A 19,270-nucleotide genomic window follows, 5' to 3' on the forward strand; every position below is an offset into this window, starting at 1 on the left:
GTAAAGCTAAGAAATCCAAATTGTGGCATATTTCACAGGAGGCCTTTGAGCACTTCATCATTAGTACATGAATTTTTACTGCACAGCTGAAAATAAATCTTGATTTGTGTGTCCTCTGGTATGCCTTAATTTTTTTAGTTCAGTACATTCTCGGGTCCATTCTCTTCCTAATTATTACCATTTTGTAGAAGCTGAGCCTTTGAGGCTTCCAAAATGAGCCTGGGGAGGAAGCGGGTCCAAATCTTGAGCCCCCAATTAAAAGCTCCTCCAGACGTGGCTACCGGCCACAATGGTTATGTTCTGCCTCCAAAGCCAGAGGCATCAATGGTTCTAAATACAATTTACTGGAAACTCCAGGAAGGGAGAATTGCTCGTGTGCCGGGGTTCTGTTTTCTGGCCTCCCAAAGAGGCAACTGGTTGGCCACTTTGAGATTAGAATGTTGGACTACATGGACCATTGGCCTGATCCAGCTGGCCCTTCTTATGTTCTTGCAAACATTGCACTGATGCTCTCCTCCCTCTGCCTCCTCCTCCCATCTACCATCCTCAGGCGCCACCTTTGACGTAGCCATGCGCTTCCTCTACGAATGCCCCTGGCGCCGCCTCCAAGAGTTGCGCGAGCTCATCCCCAACATCCCCTTCCAGATGCTGCTGAGAGGGGCCAACGCTGTGGGCTACACTAACTATCCGGACAACTCTGTCTTCAAGTAAGTTCCTTGGGTGATGATCTGCAATCTGGCACCCCAATTATGCAGGATAAGCACATTTTCTAAAATTACGTGAGCAGTTTGGGGGAAAAATAGGGCTGAATCAGACCATTGGTTCATCTAGTTTAGTATTGCTTACCCCGACTGGCAGCATCACGGGCACGGAGTCTCTCCCAGCCCTACTCGATGGTGACATCAGGGGTTGAACCTGGGACCTTCTGCATGTGAGACAAACGCTCTACCACTTGAGCTACGGCACAATTTGTATTTGTATGCCACTTACATTTCAACAAATCTCTACTCAGTTCACAATGCGTGTTAAACTAAGTAGCTTAAATATTGGTACTGCCTGGATAGCTCAGTTGGTAGGGCATGAAGCTCTTAATCCCAGGGCCGTGAGTTTGAGCCCCGCCTTGGGCAAAATATTCCTGCATTGCAGGACTAGATGACCCTTATTGTCCCTCTGCGATTCTGCGAATCTATAAGGCGAATGCAAAACATTGTCAGAAAACATCTGCTTTCTATAAAATAGAATGTGGGGTCTGTGGAGTGGGGAAATTCCCTTGTGCCCCCTTCGTGCCCCCCTTGTCCCCCAAGCCCTCTCCCCTCAGCGATCCTGCACGTTCCCTTCCTCAGGTTCTGCCAAGTGGCCAAGGAGAATGGGATGGACATTTTCCGGGTCTTTGACTCCCTCAATTACCTGCCCAACATGCTGTTGGGGATGGAGGCAGCCGGGCAGGCAGGAGGCGTGGTGGAAGCCGCCATCTCCTACACGGGGGATGTGGCTGACCCTAACCGGACCAAGTACAACCTGGACTACTACGTCAACCTGGCTGAGGAGCTGGTCAAAGCTGGCACCCACATCTTGGCCATCAAGGTAAAAGGAGGCCCACCACTGGGTCCCCAGTCTGAAAAGGTCTGAACCCCACACAACGGAGGGCCTCCTTCCCTTCCCTGTTTTGGTTCCCACTGCATCCGCCATTTCCCTTGTGGCTCCTCCCATATTGTGCTTCAGCTCCTCCCCTCTCTCTGACTCCTCCCTTAATGAAGCCCCGCCCCTGGCCTTGCCCTCCCCCACCTTGCCCTCACACCAACCCCTCTGCAATTCCCACCTCTCAGCCTCCCTGAATGCCTCTCTCTCTTTCTCAGGACATGGCCGGTGTCCTGAAGCCACAGGCCTCCTCCATGCTGGTGTCGGCGCTGCGCCAGCACTTCCCCAACATCCCGTTGCACATCCACACACACGACACTTCGGGCGCCGGGGTGGCCTCCATGCTGGCTTGCGCCGCCGCAGGGGCCGACATTGTGGACGTTGCCGTGGACTCCATGTCTGGGATGACCTCCCAGCCGAGCATGGGCGCCATGGTGGCCTGCACCCGTGGGACTGAGCACGACACAGGTGCGGAATGGGGCACGGGGAGGAGGGAGGTTAGAGAGGCGGGACTTCCTCCTGAAGGAAGGGAAGCAGGAGGACTTGAGGTTTGTCACTGCCACCAATGCTGTCCCTGGTCGCAGAGGCACCATACATTTAAAGTGCTATGATACCACTGCAAGCCATCATGGCTTCTTCCCCCAAAGCATTCTGGGAGCTGTTAAAGGGTGTTGAGCAGGCATCCCCAAACTTCGGCCCTCCAGATGTTTTGGACTACAATTCCCATCATCCCTGGCCACTGGTCCTCTTAGCTAGGGATCATGGGAGTTGTAGGCCAAAACATCTGGAGGGCTGCAGTTTGGGGATGCCTGGTGTTGAGAGTTGTTAGGAAGCCCCCTATAAGCCTCGCAGAGCTACAGTTTTCAGAGTAGATTAACAGAGGGAGCTCTGGGAGTTGTAGCTCTGTGAGGGGAATAGGGGCCTCGTAACAACTCTCAGCACCCTTAACAAACTACAGTTCCCGGGATTTTATCATAGCATTCTGTTTGGCTTTTAAATGCATTTTATTTCACTAAAAAACACAAAAAGAGCATAGTAAAATACTGTTACAGCAGGTTGAAAGCAGCATAAGGTTGGGCATTATCGCTGAACTTGTTCTGAAACATTCCAGAAAAATACAGATTTTTCCACAAACCTGTTAGGCTAGTTTAGATGTATTCTTTTACAATAAATTAGCGTAATCATAGTTGCTGTAGGCCAAATTTTCACAATCCATTCAGATGTATTAGGAAATATGCTTCCCCCTATTTTTAGCTATTATAATTTTAGCAGCAGTTATAAGGTTGAACACTGCTTCTTGATCATTTTCTATAATAACCTATTTTAGATGACCAAGCAGAAATATTATTGCTTCCAAAGGGTATATAATATCCTAACCTATCAGAGATAATAGCCTGAATGGTTTTCCAGGATATTTCTATTTGAGAACAATCCCAAAAGATATGTATGTAATCTGCTTTATTTAATTTGCATAGCCTTTTAAATGCGTGGTGTGAATGCGACCCATGCTTTGGAAGCTAGCTAAAGGCATGTCTTTTTACCACAGCTTTTGAAAATTCTGATTTTCTTTCTATTGAGTAACTCTATGCTGCTTCTAGTGTTAGTGAGACAGTTTCGATGCTATTTAAATCATTAAGAATTTTGACACGTCTTCCGAAAACTCCTGATTTGTTTTGTAACCAGCTGTGGTGAAGGGTGGGTAATAACAGATATTTAACAAATTGCTACTGCGAGATATGGCAATGGCTTCAAAAAGGGCCAGCCCAAAACATTTGCCCGCCTGAGGCAAAGAACAAAATGGCGCCCTTCCTTCCTTACACATATAAAGAGCCAACCAGTTGGCAGTTGTATCTTTCTTCAAGACTGGTGATGGGGCCACACCCTCCACTGCCCCTGAGAGCAGCTTAGGGGGTGCAATGCAGGCACAATTCTGCCCCCCCTCCCCCAGCACCTCGCCATTGATTCCCAACACTTAGCATCTGCCCTCTGAGGTATTCACCTCACCCTGTCTAATGGAAGGGCTGGCCTCCATGGCTTTTAAAAGAGGATTGGACAAATGCCTGGAGGAGAAGGCTTCTGCTAGCCGAAATAGCTACTGTTAGGGCTAAAGCAACGAGGCTTCCCATTCCTACCCCACTACATAGAGCTCTCTTCCCCCCCCCCCACCCCACCCTCTTGACTCAGGCATCCAGATAGAGAAAGTGTTTGACTACAGTGAATACTGGGAGATGGCGCGGGGCCTCTACGCCTCCTTTGACTGCACGGCCACCATGAAGTCCGGCAACGCGGATGTGTACGAGAACGAGATCCCCGGAGGCCAGTACACCAACCTCCACTTCCAGGCCCACAGCATGGGGCTGGGGAACAAGTTCAAGCAGGTGAAAAAGGCCTACGTCGAGGCCAACAAGCTCCTCGGGGACCTCATCAAGGTAAGCGGTGCCTCGTCCAGGGCCCAACTCCCAGTGGCTTCCCTCCCATCCACAACAAGGAGAGGAAGGGCAGGCCTTTGGGGCAGCATGGCACCAAAGAATCTCAGGGTCGTGAGTTCGAGCCCCACCTTTGGCCAAAGATTCCTGCATTGCAGGGGGTTGGACTAGATGACCCTCGTGGTCCCTTCCAACTCTACGGTTCTATGATAAAGATGCCAAGGGGGCTTTGTGCTTTGGGAATGGAGCGACTCCTCCGTGAAGGCAGATTGCAGCATTTGAGACTTTTTAATTTGGAGGAAAGGCAAGCGGAGACAAAAGTTTGCAAAATTCTGCATGATGTGGAGAAAGTGGATGGAGAAAGGCTTTTTCCTTCTCCCGTGACGCTAGAATTTGGCAACATCCATAGCAGATGGATGGATGGATTTATTTATTTATCTATTTGCTTCGTAAAATTTCTATGCCTCTTGAGTCTTGACCATAGGGAGAACCAGTGGCTCATCGGCCCTCTTCTCCCCCCCCCCACCCCTTCCTGCTCCCTGCAGGTGACGCCCTCCTCCAAGATTGTGGGCGACCTGGCGCAGTTCATGGTCCAGAACAACCTGACGCGGCAGGAAGTGGAGGCTCAGGCAGACGAGCTCTCCTTCCCGCTCTCGGTGGTGGAGTTCCTGCAGGGCTACATTGGCATCCCCTACGGGGGGTTCCCGGAGCCCTTCCGCTCCAAGGTAAGCTCCTTGGGTGTCAGAGGCGTGGAGAGTCCTCCCCTCCCTTCTGCAACTTCCCAGATAAGAATTAACAAGCAGTTGATAGATTTGTAGTCTTTTTATTACAGCGTCATGTTGCGAGCACAAATACACAGGTCTCCGTAAAGAAGCAGTTGCCTAGTCTAATCATTCTTCCGGCTACTGCAGCATTTTGGGCACCAACAGGAAGTTCCTCTCTCCTTCTGACTCCTTTCTTCTCTGATATGTTCGGATCTCCGAGAATGTCTCCACTAGCTGACCCCTCCTTTCTGGTTCTGTTGTCATTAACTCGTAACTGGGTAACTCCCCCCTAAGCTGTTCACCTCCTGCCTCTCTCTCTCTGCTTCCGAATACGCTGTGAACAAGGGAGGTGACTCTTCCCCCTCCAGCTCTCCATCGGAGAGAAGCTGGTCTGCCATAGAATGCGTTCCCCAATCCTCGTTTTCAGACCATTCCCTGACATTGGGGTTCCATGGATTATAACCATATCAGACATAGGACTGACACCCCTGCTCACGTTGTTCACCAACGCAGCCTCTTCTTATTAACTCCCACCACCCCTCTGGTCAGTGACCAAAATGAATCGATTCATAACTCCCACCACTCCCTTTACCCCTCACACAAACCCCCAGCCCCTCATACCCCTACCATTCTCACAGCTTCTTCAACCAGCATTTTCTACTCGGTTCCCTGCAACGCTGCTTTACTCAAAGTTCTGTTGTCGCTTTCAACCACCAATTCCCCCTCTCCCTTTTCCCCCATCCTGATTTCATGCAAATCCAGGTTTATGACGCAACATTGCAAATCCTACACTGTGGTGGTGATGCATTTTTATGTACAGTATTTAGGGAGATAGCCAGGTTAGTCATACTCAGAGGAGACGCTTTGAAATCAGCAGAGTTAAGTTACATCAAGCCCACCGAGTTCAGAAGGTCCACTCTTGAGTGGGATTAACTGGGTCGCACCTCAGAAAAATCCTTCTTAAGCGGAAGACGTCGGGCATCTTTCTTCATTCCGGCTGGTAACAGATTCCAGAGGGCTGGAGGCACAACGCTAAAAGGCCCATTTCTTACCTAAGCAAAGTGCACCTCTGGAACATGCAGCTCTCTCAGCAGTGCCCTGTCTGGGTTTCCAGGTAGGGATCTCTGGGGTGATGTATTCTCTGAGGTCACCTGGTCCTCAGTTGTTTCCCGGCCCCTGGCCGGAGTCACCACATCAGGGATATGCAAGCTGTTGTCTCCTTTGCACTCCCCTCCAGGTGTTGAAAGACCTGCCCCGTGTCGAGGGCCGCCCGGGGGCCTCGCTGCCCCCCATGGACTTTGTGAAGTTGGAGAAGGAGCTGTGCGAGCAGCACGAAGAAGAGATCACCCCAGAGGATGTCCTCTCGGCCGCTATGTACCCCAAGGTCTTCAACGAGTTCAAGGATTTCACAGCCAACTTTGGCCCCGTCGAATGCCTCAACACCCGCCTCTTCCTGGAGGGGCCGAAGATCGCAGAAGAGTTTGAGGTGACCCGAAGGGTGGGGGGGCAGAGATTCACACAAGCCCCTTTGCCAAGAGGCAGAGGGAGTGGGGCGCCTCTAACCCAGGTGTAGGTGCTCTTCCCCAGTGATCGGGGGGGGCATTATCAGAAGCTGGCAATGTCTCAACAAGGGGCAGTTATTTGCCCGTCCCCACACTAAGGTACCTTTGGGGTAGCAGTACCACGTAGTCGGACTGGACGTCTTTCCTAACCCTGCCAGGAAATGTCATTGCAGAGCAGATGTTTGGTCACTGATCTAAAGCCATGTCCTCAAAAACAAAACAAGGTTCTTGTCTGCATGTTTCTGCATAAATAGGGATCAGCCTGGATAGCTCAGGTGGTTAGAGCATGGTGCTGATAACGCCAAAGTTGTAGGTTCAATCCCCATATAGGACAGTTGCATATTCCTGTATTGCAGGGAGTTGTGCCATATGATCTTCAGGGTTCCTTCCAATTCTACAAACCATAGGTTCATTTAGCTCAGGATCCTCTTCAAAGAAAGGCACAGGAAGCGGCTACCTACTGAGTCAGGCCATTGGTCTATCTGGCTCAGTGCTGTCTACACTGACTGGCAGCAGCTCTTGGGTGTCCCCCCAGTCCTACCTGGAGATACCAGGGATTGAACTTGGGGCCTCCTGCATGCAAAGGAGATGCTCTTCCCTTGAGCTTTGGACTAGCAGGACCTCCAGGGCAAGGGAACTCAGAGCTCGCTGTCTTCCTGACATGCAGGTGGAGCTGGAGCGTGGCAAGACCCTCCACATCAAAGCCTTAGCGCTGGGAGACATAAACCGGGCCGGCCAAAGAGAAGTCTTCTTTGAAATGAATGGGCAACTGCGCTCCATCCTGGTCAAGGACACAAAAGCCATGAAGGTAAGATTACCCTGTGTGCTGCAGCAGAAGCTAACTTTAGTTAAATAATATATAATAATAATAATAATAATAATAATAATTCATTTATTATTACCCCACTCGTCTGACTGGGTTGCCCCAGCCACTCTGGGTGGCTTCCAACAAATTATAAAACCACAGTAAAAGATCAAAAATTCAAAAGTTCCCTAAACAGGGCTGCCTTCAGATGTCTTCCAAAAGTCAGAAAGTTGTTTATTTCCTTGACAGCTGATGGGAGGGCATTCCACAGGGCGGGTGCCACTACCAAGAAGGCCCTTGAATCCTTGATTGGAGCAAACCTTTAGTTGGAAAACTATAAAATAAGAAAGCTTATGGTTATGGAGAGCCAGTGGTGGTCTAGTGGTTAGAGTTTCAGACTAGAAACGGGGAGTGACCAGGGTTCAAATCCCCCCCAACTCGGCCATGAGACTCACTGGATGACCTTGAAGGCCAGTCACTGATGCCTCTCATCCCAACCCACCTCACAGGGTTGTGTGGGGATTAAAAAATGAGAGAGAACCGGGCACACTACCTTGAGCTCCTTGGAGAAAAGGTGAGGTATGACGGCATTAAATAAATAGGAAAGAGTTTGACAGAGGAACAGACTCCCACAAGAGGTGGTACACTCTCCTACTTGATAGGAAAGAGTTCTATAGTCTTAGCTAACTATCTAGTTGGAGAACCAAAGAAGCCATGCTTGCCCCTTTGTTCTCGGAAGATACATCCAAGATGGCCTCACATCTCAAGGTCAAATGAGACTGGGAGGAGGAAGTTGTGAATAGGATGCAACCTAAGTAGTATCAGTCTAACTTCGAAGGGTACAGAGAGGTCAGCGCAGAGTTCAAAGGTAGAGGGATAATCTATCTGTTTAAACACCATGCTAACCCCTTTTCTGAGTGGCACCCAGACTTCCAACAGGTAATAAATAAGCAGGCTAGTCATGAGCAAATAAGGACCAGGGATAGATAAGTGGGTGGACAAGCTGGCGGCAAGATCCAGATCACAGCTTGCAAGATTAGACTTGCAGTTCGGGAAGATGAATCGAGTGCCCTTTCGGGTGTGTTTGTTTTGCTCGAATTGGATGCTTTTCTGATCATTAAAATTCATCCGTGCCCTCCTGAAAAAATAATAATCTTGCAACCAGCAATGCAAATATTAAAAATAACAAGATTCACCAGCACTGAGATGCCAGTAACAATCAGCCTCAGAGGTGGGTAAGTAGGGGCTTGAAAATACAGTTCTTACTCACCAGCGGTGATTTAACAAATGTCAATATAATGCTGGTATTGCATCCCTTTGGGGCCTGGTCCCTTCTTATCTGATCCAGCACCTTACCCTGCATCCTGTTCCCAACAGAGGGCTCAGCCAGATCCATCCAGGAGATCCCTAAGAGGGGGCATGAAGGAAACAGCTTCCAGCATGACAGGAGGTTCTCTTGGCTAACTGCTGAAAGCAGACAATAGACTCCCACTCCTCCTCCTCCTCCTCCTCCTCCTCCTCCTCCTCCTCCTCCTCCTCCTCCTCCTCCTCCTCCTCCTCCTCTGTGAATCTCTATCTCCAATTACATTTTTAAATGATCTATGAGCCAGTCTACATATCCAGAGGACTGATATGATGTCAGCCGTCTAGGGAATGTACTGTTTCAAATAAAGTGGGGGGGGGGTTGGCATAGTCCAATGGGCTCCTGTGTCAAAAAAGCAACAGTTGAAATACCAAATTCTACACAGAAAGAAATCGAAAGAGAAGTCTAGGCTATACCTTTAGTCTAAATCTTTGGCCTTAGTAAGAGCTAAGCAGTGGAACAAGACTCCCACAAGACGTGGTGGACTCTCCCTTCCTTGGAGGTTTTTAAGCAGAGGTTGGATGACCATGAGTCATGTATGCACTGAGGATTCGTGAATGTTACTCAGCGCTATCTTAATTGTTAGTTGCAGATTTTGCTGAGTGGTTTTATTGTGCTGAACCTGATTGGAATCTTGTCTATATGCCAATAAAGGTTTGAGAATTAAACACACAAAAAAGTATGATCTAGTTGAGATGCCTGCATTGCAGGGGGTTGGACTAGATGACCCTCAGGCTCTCTTCCAACTCCAATTTATACCCTGGGACTACAGCTCCCATCAGCCAGCCCCTACTTGGTGCCCTACAGATGTCTTAGACTACAGCATCTGGGGCTGATGGGCATTGTAGTCCAGATTGGGGAAAGCAATCCTGGCATATCATTCCTCTCCTCTCTCACTTCTACTCCAGGAAATGCATTTCCACCCCAAAGCCCTGAAGGACGTCAAAGGCCAGATTGGGGCCCCCATGCCCGGGAAGGTGATTGACATCAAAGTGCGGGAAGGGGACCCCATCGAGAAGGGGAAGCCCCTCTGCGTCCTGAGCGCCATGAAGATGGAGACGGTGGTCAACTCGCCCTTGACGGGGACCATCAAGAAGATCTACGTCAAGCCAGAGATGAGCTTGGAAGGAGACGACCTGATCTTGGAGATTGAGTAGCTAGCCCTCCCCTGCTCCAAAAGCAGAACAACTTGTCCCACTCACACGCACATGACCCCCCACTAAAAACTGCTGCTTCCCCTCCCTCCGTTGTAACCCAGGCTGTGCAACGGAGTCTTTAAGCCCCTCCATCTGTAGAAACTCTTCACCTTCTTCCCACCATCCCCTGCCAGGCCTGTATTCTGTATGCTTCAGATTTTTTTATGGGGGGGAGGAGCCCACAGAAATAAAAGCATGGCAGCATAGAGGGTGGGAGGGATCATGTGGGTCTGGGAGACACGGCAAGTGCCCGCTGGTTCCAACTTAGGAGGCAAACAAGGAGGAAACCATTTTTGGGGGGGAGGAGGAGGGATTTCAGCTGTTTCCTCCTTTCAAGAAAGTGATGGCAATTTCAGCCCCCTCCACCGAAAGTGGAGCCTTGGAGAAAGCAGACCTGAGTGGGGAAGGAGACCCCTATCTCCATAGCTGCACATGTGCCCTCTGCCCAGACCCCATGGACCAATTTAGCGAGGGGGGGGGGACATCGTTTCCTTACCATCTCCCTCTGCTGCAGCCCGCTGCTGACTTCACTACATGCCTCTCCCCCACCTCAGGGGGGGGGATCTTCTGTAGGACACCCCCCCTCCACACCTCTTAGAATGAACATTTCAGGTTCAACATTGCCTTATGGTTGGGGAGGAGGAGGGCAGGGTTAGGACCCTCCCTTCCTCTTCCATCACTCACTTCCTTAATCGCTCATTACAATTGCCAAATCAGAGACTTCTTCTCAAGCCAATGGGGGTGGGAGAAACCTTGGGGGGGGCCTTCAACTCCCTCCCCTATATGTGATGTACAAAGCAATCCCAATCACCAGAATGACCTAGGTAGCCCTCTGGCTGTTTTTGGACTACAAATCCCATCAGCCTCAGCCAGCATGTGCTGATGGGAGTTGTCGTCCAAAATGGCCGTGTTGGCCTCAGACGGTGTGTTGTTTACAGGGTTGTTCACCGAGGGCTGGGAGGGGAACCAGGGTGAGGTCCCCTCCTCCTCCTCCTCCTCCTCCTCCTCCCGCCCGTGGGTGAGGGAACAAAATGGAATAATGGAGCGCAAATCATTTCGACTCCACACTAAGGAACTGGACTGAGCCGGCCGGCGTGTCGGCATCTGAAGAATCATGGGATTATTTGATGAGACCGACAGGTGAAACGTGGGACCCACAGAAATTTCACTTGAAAGAAACGAAATCTATAGTATATAAATATCTATATAAATATCTATATATAAAAGCTCATCAAGGCAATCCCCTGTGTGGCGTGTGGATCAAGGGAGGGTCTGTGTGGGTGTGATGACGTCTCTCTCCCTCGGACCGAAGACACTGAACGCTGGAAGAAGATTCAGGACGGATAGAGGACTTCTTCGCGCTGTGCAGAGCTAAACTGTGGAGCTCCCCTCCACAGGAGACAGTGACGGCTACTAGGCATGGCCCTGCTCTGCCTCCACAGTCAGAGGCAATAATGCTTCTGAATACCAGTTGCTGGAAGGGAGAGGGATCTTGGGATCTGGTCCTGCTTGCATGTTTTCCCCATGCATCTTGTTGGCCCCTATGAGAGCAGAAGGCTGGATCAGATGCCTGTTGCCTGACTCTGGCTCCCTCCGGTTGCTGCTTTAATGCCCAATTGCTTCTCAACACTTTGCACACAACCTTTTGCCAGGTCACAGGGTGTGGTCCAGGGGTAGCTCACGGCTTTGGGGAGCTCCAAGGGCCGTGTTCCCACTTTTCAAAACTTTTGGGGGCCGCATGGCAGCAGCTGGTCTGTGCGGCCTGGCCTCCACATTCTTCCTGTGAATGTTGGGCACACAACTCCCCTCCCTCCAGCTGATCACCCCCTCCTCAAATGATCAATCTGGCGATAGGTGAGGAGGGAGGCAATCTGCACCCTCTTGGTGTACTGGGCTAGGGGAGAGACCAAGTCAGGCATCCCCAAACTTCGGCCCTCCAGATGTTTTGGACTACAATTCCCATCTTCCCCGGCCACTGGTCCTGTTAGCTAGGGATCATGGGAGTTGTAGGCCAAAACATCTGGAGGGCCGCAGTTTGGGGATGCCTGGACCACATGCTCTGGCTATTTTAATCACCAAAATGGGGGGAGGGGTCCTCGGGAGGCCAGAAAAGCATGGCTTGGCTGGGGGGGAGGGGCTGAGGCAGTCCGCCATATCTCATGCCACTTCCCTCTCCCCTTTTAAAGAATACCTTTGCTTGGCACACTGCAAGACACAGTGCCTGTGTGTCTCTGCCCACCCACTACCTTAATTTGCCCAGAAGCACAAGCTGGAGCTGGGTGTGGGTGAGAAAGAAGGAGACAGGAGTCACACGTTCAATGTTGGACAAGATGAGTCTCCGTTTTTTAAATAGCTGCACAAGTTACAGTTCTCAGCAATAGGTTTCCCCAGATTTGTGGGGCGGGGGGGGGGGAGGAAGAGGGCCCAGGAAGTCCTGTTGCATAAGTCAACATATGCACATTTGCATCATAGGATCCTGTGCTCCACAAGTCCGCTTCCACTACCACCCTGACTTGAAGCAAAAAAAAAAAAAGCCCCCCTTCCTCAGGGGCAGAGGAAGGGGGCGGTAAGGGTGGGCCGCCCTGGGTGGCATCACTGAGGGGGGTGACATTCTGCGTGCCGTGCCGCCCGCCCATGACTCCCAAGCCTTGAGCCTTCCCCCTTCATTTTGACAGCTCAGGGGAGGCTTGGGAGTCACGGGCGGGGGGGTGACATTGCCCCCCCCCCTGTTCCCAGGCTGCTTCCTGGGGGCGGGAGCCTCCCCTGAGCTGTCAAAAGGAAGAGGGAAGAAAGGAAGGCTGCTGGCAAAGTCGCACGGCTCCCCACCCCACCCAGAAAGCAGCCCACCATGAGCGGCTCACCCCCTGGGATGCTCCCCCTGCCCCCATGGCCCTGCCCCTGGGTGCACAGGCATGTGTGCCGCTCTGGGCGCTGGAGCAGCTAGCTCTGCCTCTGCCCTTCCTGCCTTTCAGGTCAGTGTCCAAGCTGGCTGTGACATCCAGTTTCTCCCCCAGGACACAACTTTCCTGTCCCGTTCGCATGGGGGCTGGAAGAGGAGGGCTTAGAACAGGCATCCCCAAACTGCACCCTCCAGATGTTTTGGCCTACAACTCCCATGATCCCTAGCTAACAGGACCAGTGGTAAGGGAAGATGGGAATTGTAGTCCAAAACATCTGGAGGGCCGAAGTTTGGGGATGCCTGGCTTAGAAGATGCCAGTGCAGGGAGGAGTAGGCAGCAGATTTGCCAACATTTTAATCTGACATTGCCCCTGTGGTATTAACTACCACCTCCTGTTACGGAAATTGAACAGGGGGAGCTTCTTCAAACACCAGAAGGCAAAGCAATGGGGAAAGTCTCCTGCTAAATTTCAGCACAGCCAGCAGCTGCTGAAAGGCACAGAAGCCCTCTTTGCACATGGGAGTTGGCAACATTTCTAGGGAGACTCTTCCACAGACGCACTAAACTCCTCTGCCCAGGTTGTTCTCCTACCTCTGCTCATAACTACTTTCCCCCCACGCAGCCTCTGCTTCACCAAAATGAGGAAATGCCAACTTCAAAGGCATCTTCTTATTAACACGTCAATTATTCTTAAGCTATTATTGTCTCTTCAAACTGAGAAGTGAATTTTCGGAGAATTAAGTGAGCACTCAGCAGGGGCTGCTGAGACAGAGCTCAGCTGACTTCACAGCTGTAATTAGCTGCCTACACACCTGTGTGTGTGTGTGTGTGTGTGTGTGTGGCAGGGAAGAGTGAGGTGGTGTGCAGGTCATAAGAAAGAAAAAGCAGTATGGCGCTCTGCCTTCCAAGATGAATGTTTGAGGACATTCCGTAGTAGTAAAGTGGGTGTTTGGAAATATGGAGGGCACAAGGAGAAGGGGACGACAGAGGACGAGATGGTTGGACAGTGTTCTCGAAGCCACCAATATGAGTCTGACCAAACTGCGGGAGGCAGTGGAAGACAGCGGTGCCTGGCGTGCTCTGGTCCATGGGGTCACAAAGAGTCGGACACTGCTAAACAACAACAACAACAAAAGTGGGTGTTCCATGTAACAGCAAGGAAATTTGAGGTGCACAGATAAAGGAGGAACCATACAGGGGGGGGATGGGTTTTTTAAAATATTAAATATTTTTGCACAGTCAACGGTCAAGAAGGTGGTTTATGCATGTGCTATGGAGGCTTGTGAGGGGCAGATGGGACTCATCAACCTGGGAAGGTAGCCTACCTAGGCTGACCCTAAACCTCCGCAGCCTTGCAGGGGATCTTTGGGAGAAGAAAAAGCTAAGGAGTAAACCCTGCACAACTCCGGTGTGCAGTCCCAAACGCTGCCTCCTGGCAACTCCTGCAGCCAAGCTGGTGCCAAATGTATTGCTCTGCTTTCCTTTGGACCACATCAGTGAGGCTGAGAGGTGGGTGTTGTATGGGCAGCTCAGCAGCTTCCAGGCATGTTACTTGGGTTTTGCTAATGCAGCGGTTTGACCTCACCACTGGAGGGGTGGGGCACGGTGCGCATTTGGGGGTGGGGCGCGCCGTGCACAATGACATGGCACACGTTTGGGGGCGGGGCGCACATTTTGGGGGCGGGGCGGGCAGCGGCGATGGTGCCCCTGGGATCGCGTCACTCGGGGAGCACCGCCCCTATCTTCCTACTGTTCCCAAAGGGCAAAAAATGGAAGCATTTGGACTGGTGCAAACTATTCCAGCTCTCTAGAGAAAAGAGAAACTTGTTACATCTTTCTCTTTCCACCTCTGCCACCTTGTTAGTAGTAACTAAATATTAAAAAGTCATGCTGAAACAATCTCCTGAGTCTGGTTTGCATTTGTAATTGCAAATGCCTGCCCATGGCCCATTTTGCCAAAAAAAAATTGCAAATTTAATTACAAGCTTCAACTCTCCAAGCTTGAGTTTAGCTTCTTCGAATTTGTCTCTGAAACTCACTCCAATCCTGCACTCCAATCTCCAAGCAGCGGCAGACTCCAGGGGTGCCTAACCTTACCCAGGAGTGAGTTTCCTTGGAATGACAGTCAGTGGAGACTGCGACATCCTTAAGATATATGGCTAGGTTTACACCTATATTTACAACCTGAGCATACCGGTAGAGTGGAGGGGCTCACAGTATTAACACCATAACAGATCTTGCTTACCTAGGTTAGGTTTCCAGGAAAGCCACAGCTTGGGGTCCAGTGCAGAGCAAGACACACCTCTGTGTCCCCAGCTTCCAGCACCAGGCAAACTTAAACACATAATTATCCCATATACAGCCCCCCTTGGCCTATTCTCCATCCTACAATAACTTGGCATCCAGCCAAGTGTGGTGGCAAAACCCTTTGTTTCTATGGCAACAGAGCAACCTATTTGGATATGGTAAATAGCAGTACTTAACTGACCAGCCAAGGTCATTATGTTAACAAAGGAACTTTATGGATGCTTTTGCAGCCTCTTCTGTTAGACTCTAAGCCAGCCTGGAAGGGACCTAGTATATCATCTAGACTGACCCCCCAGAAAAAAGACACACGCCCCCAATATCTGTTTTTATCTATGCAACACCCTTCTCCAATGTTTTGTGCTACAACTCCAGGCTGAAGGAAGTCATAGTCCAGAACATCTGGTGGGCACTAGGTTGGGGAAGTCTACGGCATTCAAAGTGCTTTGCACCCACTTTAACCATTACAACGGGCCCCCAAACGTAGACCGCTATCATCCTATTATTATTACTGGAGGTGCCTAAATCCAGCTTGCAAATTCATGCAGAGTTGAGTACTGCTTGAGAGCTGCTTGTACTGCTTGAGAGCAGTACATGTGAAAAGGATCTAGGAGTCTTGATAGATCACAAACTTGACATGAGTCAACAGTGTGATGCAGCAGCTAAAAAAGCCAATGCAATTCTGGGCTGCATCCATAGGAGTATAGCATCTAGATCAAGGGAAGTAATTATACCACTGTATTCTGGTCTGGTCAGACCTCACCTGGAGTACTGTTTCCAGTTCTGGGCACCACAGTTCAAGAAGGATACTGACAAGCTGGAACGTGTCCAGAAGAGGGCAACCAGAATGGTCAAAGGCCTGGAAATGATGCCTTATGAGGAACGGCTTAGGGAGCTGGGTATGTTTAGCCTGGAGAAGAGAAGGTTAAGGGTTGATATGATAGCCATGTTCAAATATATAAAAGGATGTCATATAGAGGAGGGAGAAAGGTTGTTTTCTTCTGCTCCAGAGAAGCGGAACTGGAGCAATGGATTCAAACTACAAGAAAGAACATTAGGAAGAACTTCCTGACAGTAAGAGCTGTTCGGCAGTGGAATTTGCTACCAAGGAGTGTGGTGGAGTCTCCTTCTTTAGAGGTATTTAAGCAGAGGCTTGACAGGCATATGTCAAGAATGCTTTGATGGTGTTTCCTGCTTGGCAGGGGGTTGGACTGAATGGTCCTTGTGGTCTCTTCCAACTATGATTCTATGAGTTTCGAACCAGTAACATCCCGGGTTGCAGTAAAGCCTTCCTTTCAGCTGCTGCTGCTGCTGGCCTTGACAACAACCTCTGGGCGCAAATGAGCCTTTGAATTTGCATTGTGCTGCTCCTTTTCCTGCCCATAATGCATCTTCAAATTGAATTCACAGGCGGAGGGATTCAAAGAGCCAATCGATAGCATTAACAATTCATGATTCATGCTGGGTTAATTATGAGGCAACAAGGCCAGAGCTCAGTCAAGGTCATGCCATTGCCTGCCTCTGCTCTACACAGCCTCCCCCAACCCCTGAAAAGCTTCCCACACCTGATTGCCCCTTTGGAGGGAGAAATCTTTGGACACCCCACTGCCTCATGAGCATTGAAGGACCAGCCTAATCAGGCAGCAAAATTAAGTGTTGATAATTTCCCATGAACTCCATGTCCAAATCATCCCTGCATCAACAGACTGGGTGTTCGGAAACAACCGTGCTTCAGGTTGGAGGGGGCAGAAGAAGCCCTGAAGCCATCTCAGAACGGTACCATTTCCAGAAGGGTTCCCTTCCCACTATGTAGCAAAAAATAGCAGCATCTTGTGACAGCTTAAAGACACTTTATCAGATGAATAGAATGTCATCCTGAGTTGGGTGCGTCAAGACCTCTTTAAATTGTTGGTCCTAACTTAGGGGGGAGTGTCAAAAGACCAGCACAGCTCTTCTGCAAGGATCAGCCTAAACATGCACTTTCCAGAAGGGCAGTTAGTTATAGGAGTCTGCTGAAGCAAAAATCAGCAGTAGGCTTTGTGACACCCCTTAGAGACTGACCAGTTAAGCCACGGAAGAAGACCCTCCAGGTGTCCCTATTTTCCGGGGACAGTCCCAGCTTTACAGAAGCCATCCCGGTTTCTGATTTGACCTTGGAAGGTCCCACTTTCCCTGAGGATGTTCCTATTTTCATCAGAGAATCAGGGGTGTAGGAAGATTGGGGCGGTGGGGGCGGGCCGCCCCGAGCGGCGCAATCCCAGGGGCGCCATCACGGCTGCCCGCCCCGCCCCAAAACACACGCCGCGCTGCACCCCCAGAATGCACACCACATCCCTGGGGGCAGCGCGCCTGTTCTCCACCCCCGGTGGCAGAGCATGAAACTCCGCCGCTGCAGAGAATTGTTGGAGGGTATAGAGTTATGCGACCCCCAAGCCAAGGAGATAACTAACTATATAACCTTTAGAAGACACCTGAAGGCAGTCCTGTATAGGGAAGTTTGGGGGGTTTTTTTAATGATTTATAATGTTTTTATGTAAGTTGGAAGCTGCCCAGAGTGGCTGGGCAACCCAGTCAGATAGGTGGGGTAGAAATATAATGATGATGATGAAATAGGACACCCCTTTTTTCATCAGGAAAATTTTGCAGGGTATGCAGCAGAAGTTTTCATGGACCACTTCACCGGATGCATGCATCAGACTAAAAGGGACAGGTGAATACATGAAAGCTCATCCCATAATACAAGCTGCCAGTCCTTAAGCCTTAAAGTTTAATGTGTGTAGTAGGGTTTTCACCTGTCTTGTATAATACAGTGGTTCCTTGGTTGTCGAACGGCTTAGCTCCTAATCAAATCGGCTCCCGAACGTCGCAAACCCGGAAGTAAGTGTTCCGGTTTATGAACGTTTTTGGGGAGCTAAACTTCCAACACGGCTTCTGTGACTTCCGCTTGAGTGCAGGAAGTTCCTGCAGCCAATCGGAAGCCACACTTTGGTTTTTGAATGGTTTTGGGAGTTGAACGGACTCCCGGAATGGATTATAGCTCTGGGTAGCCAAGCACAGACAGATTTACAAATTTGTGTGTGACAAATTCCAGAGGCGCTATCGTGTTAGGCTGCTATATAGATTGTAATGGATTGTTTAATTTAAAGTCACTTCAGCACCAGATGAAAAAGAAAAAGCCCCCCCCCTGTCCTGTATTTTGCTAGAACAAACGTGGCAACCCCAGGAGTAGGTTGCAAAGATTTACTAGGTCAGAAAAACAGCAGCAGCTGGGAATTCACAAAAGTGGAGTCCACTGGCCTACAAATAACACAGGCTTATACAGAGCCATTCCCTCGCCTTAGCTTTACACATGTGTAGAATGAAGTCATGTTCTCCTAGGAAAAGCAAGCCTGTATTATCAGAGCTGGATGCCTGATTCAGCGGGAACAAAGTGCCTACTTTCTATCAAACTGTCTCAAGGTTGTTTTTCCTGCACAAACCGTTCTTGACACATTCTTAATGCAACCTAAGTAAGCAGATTCTCCTAACAGTACTGTTTCACACACTGTTTTTGCATTTCTTCACATGTAAAATCAATGTGTTTATCCACCACAGGCATCACAAGCCTTTGTTGTGAGTGTAGATAAGACTGTTAGCATCTTTCCCAGTTCTACCTGATGAGCTCTATGTATCTCGCTACCTTGCATATTCCACCCGCAGAAGCCTTGTCCTAAACAACTCACTCGTGTATGTGTGTTTGTGTTGTATCACACCACTGACACAGGCTAAGGGCTCCTCCAGCAACCGATTTCTTGGGCACATTCATTCAGATTTGCTTGCATAAAGCTCAGTTGGCAGGGCATGAGCCTCTTCATCTCGGGGTTGTGGGTTCGAGCCCCACGTTGGGCAAAAGGATTCCTGCATTGCAGGGGTTGGACTAGATGACCCTTGTGGTCCCTTCCAACTCTACAATTCCGTGATTCTATGTGGAGGTTAGGTTGTATCCAATCTTGGTAAGCACTCGTTCTTATTTGTATGCAGGTGTTATTTTATTATATTTATAATATTTTAAAATTGATATACCACTTGACTGTAAAACAAAATAACAACCTCGACGCCGTTTTCAAAAAGAAGTTAAACGGCGACAATAAATATGATTTACCCACAGTGTATTTATTTATACATCTTCCCATTAATCATTCATCTGTTCCACACTTTCCAATGTGTTTCCAAACCGCAGAGAGCCCTGGTTGTTGAGGTTTTTTAAAGTGGATTTGTTGCACTACTGCAACGGACACTTTAGGTAAAGGTAAAGGTAAAGGGACCCCTGACC

General features: G+C 49.7%; 1 protein-coding gene across 7 annotated transcripts in view; it reads left to right on the forward strand.

The window, feature by feature from the left end:
* Positions 1-10,994, forward strand: part of PC (pyruvate carboxylase) — a 286,650-nt gene extending 275,656 nt beyond the window's left edge. For all 7 annotated transcript variants that reach the window (XM_060269527.2, XM_088659084.1, XM_060269530.2 and 4 more), the window contains 8 exons: positions 551-707; positions 1,344-1,584; positions 1,857-2,106; positions 3,823-4,067; positions 4,610-4,789; positions 6,066-6,314; positions 7,058-7,198; positions 9,467-10,994. In XM_060269527.2, coding sequence (XP_060125510.1) covers positions 551-707; positions 1,344-1,584; positions 1,857-2,106; positions 3,823-4,067; positions 4,610-4,789; positions 6,066-6,314; positions 7,058-7,198; positions 9,467-9,715 — 1,712 coding nt within the window. In that variant the 3' untranslated portion in view covers positions 9,716-10,994. The remainder of the gene's footprint in view (positions 1-550; positions 708-1,343; positions 1,585-1,856; positions 2,107-3,822; positions 4,068-4,609; positions 4,790-6,065; positions 6,315-7,057; positions 7,199-9,466) is intronic.
* The last annotated feature ends 8,276 nt before the right edge of the window (positions 10,995-19,270 follow it).

This window comes from Zootoca vivipara, chromosome 16, assembly GCF_965207765.1.
Source record: "Zootoca vivipara chromosome 16, rZooViv2.hap1.1, whole genome shotgun sequence".
NCBI classification, from domain to species: Eukaryota; Metazoa; Chordata; class Lepidosauria; order Squamata; family Lacertidae; genus Zootoca; species Zootoca vivipara.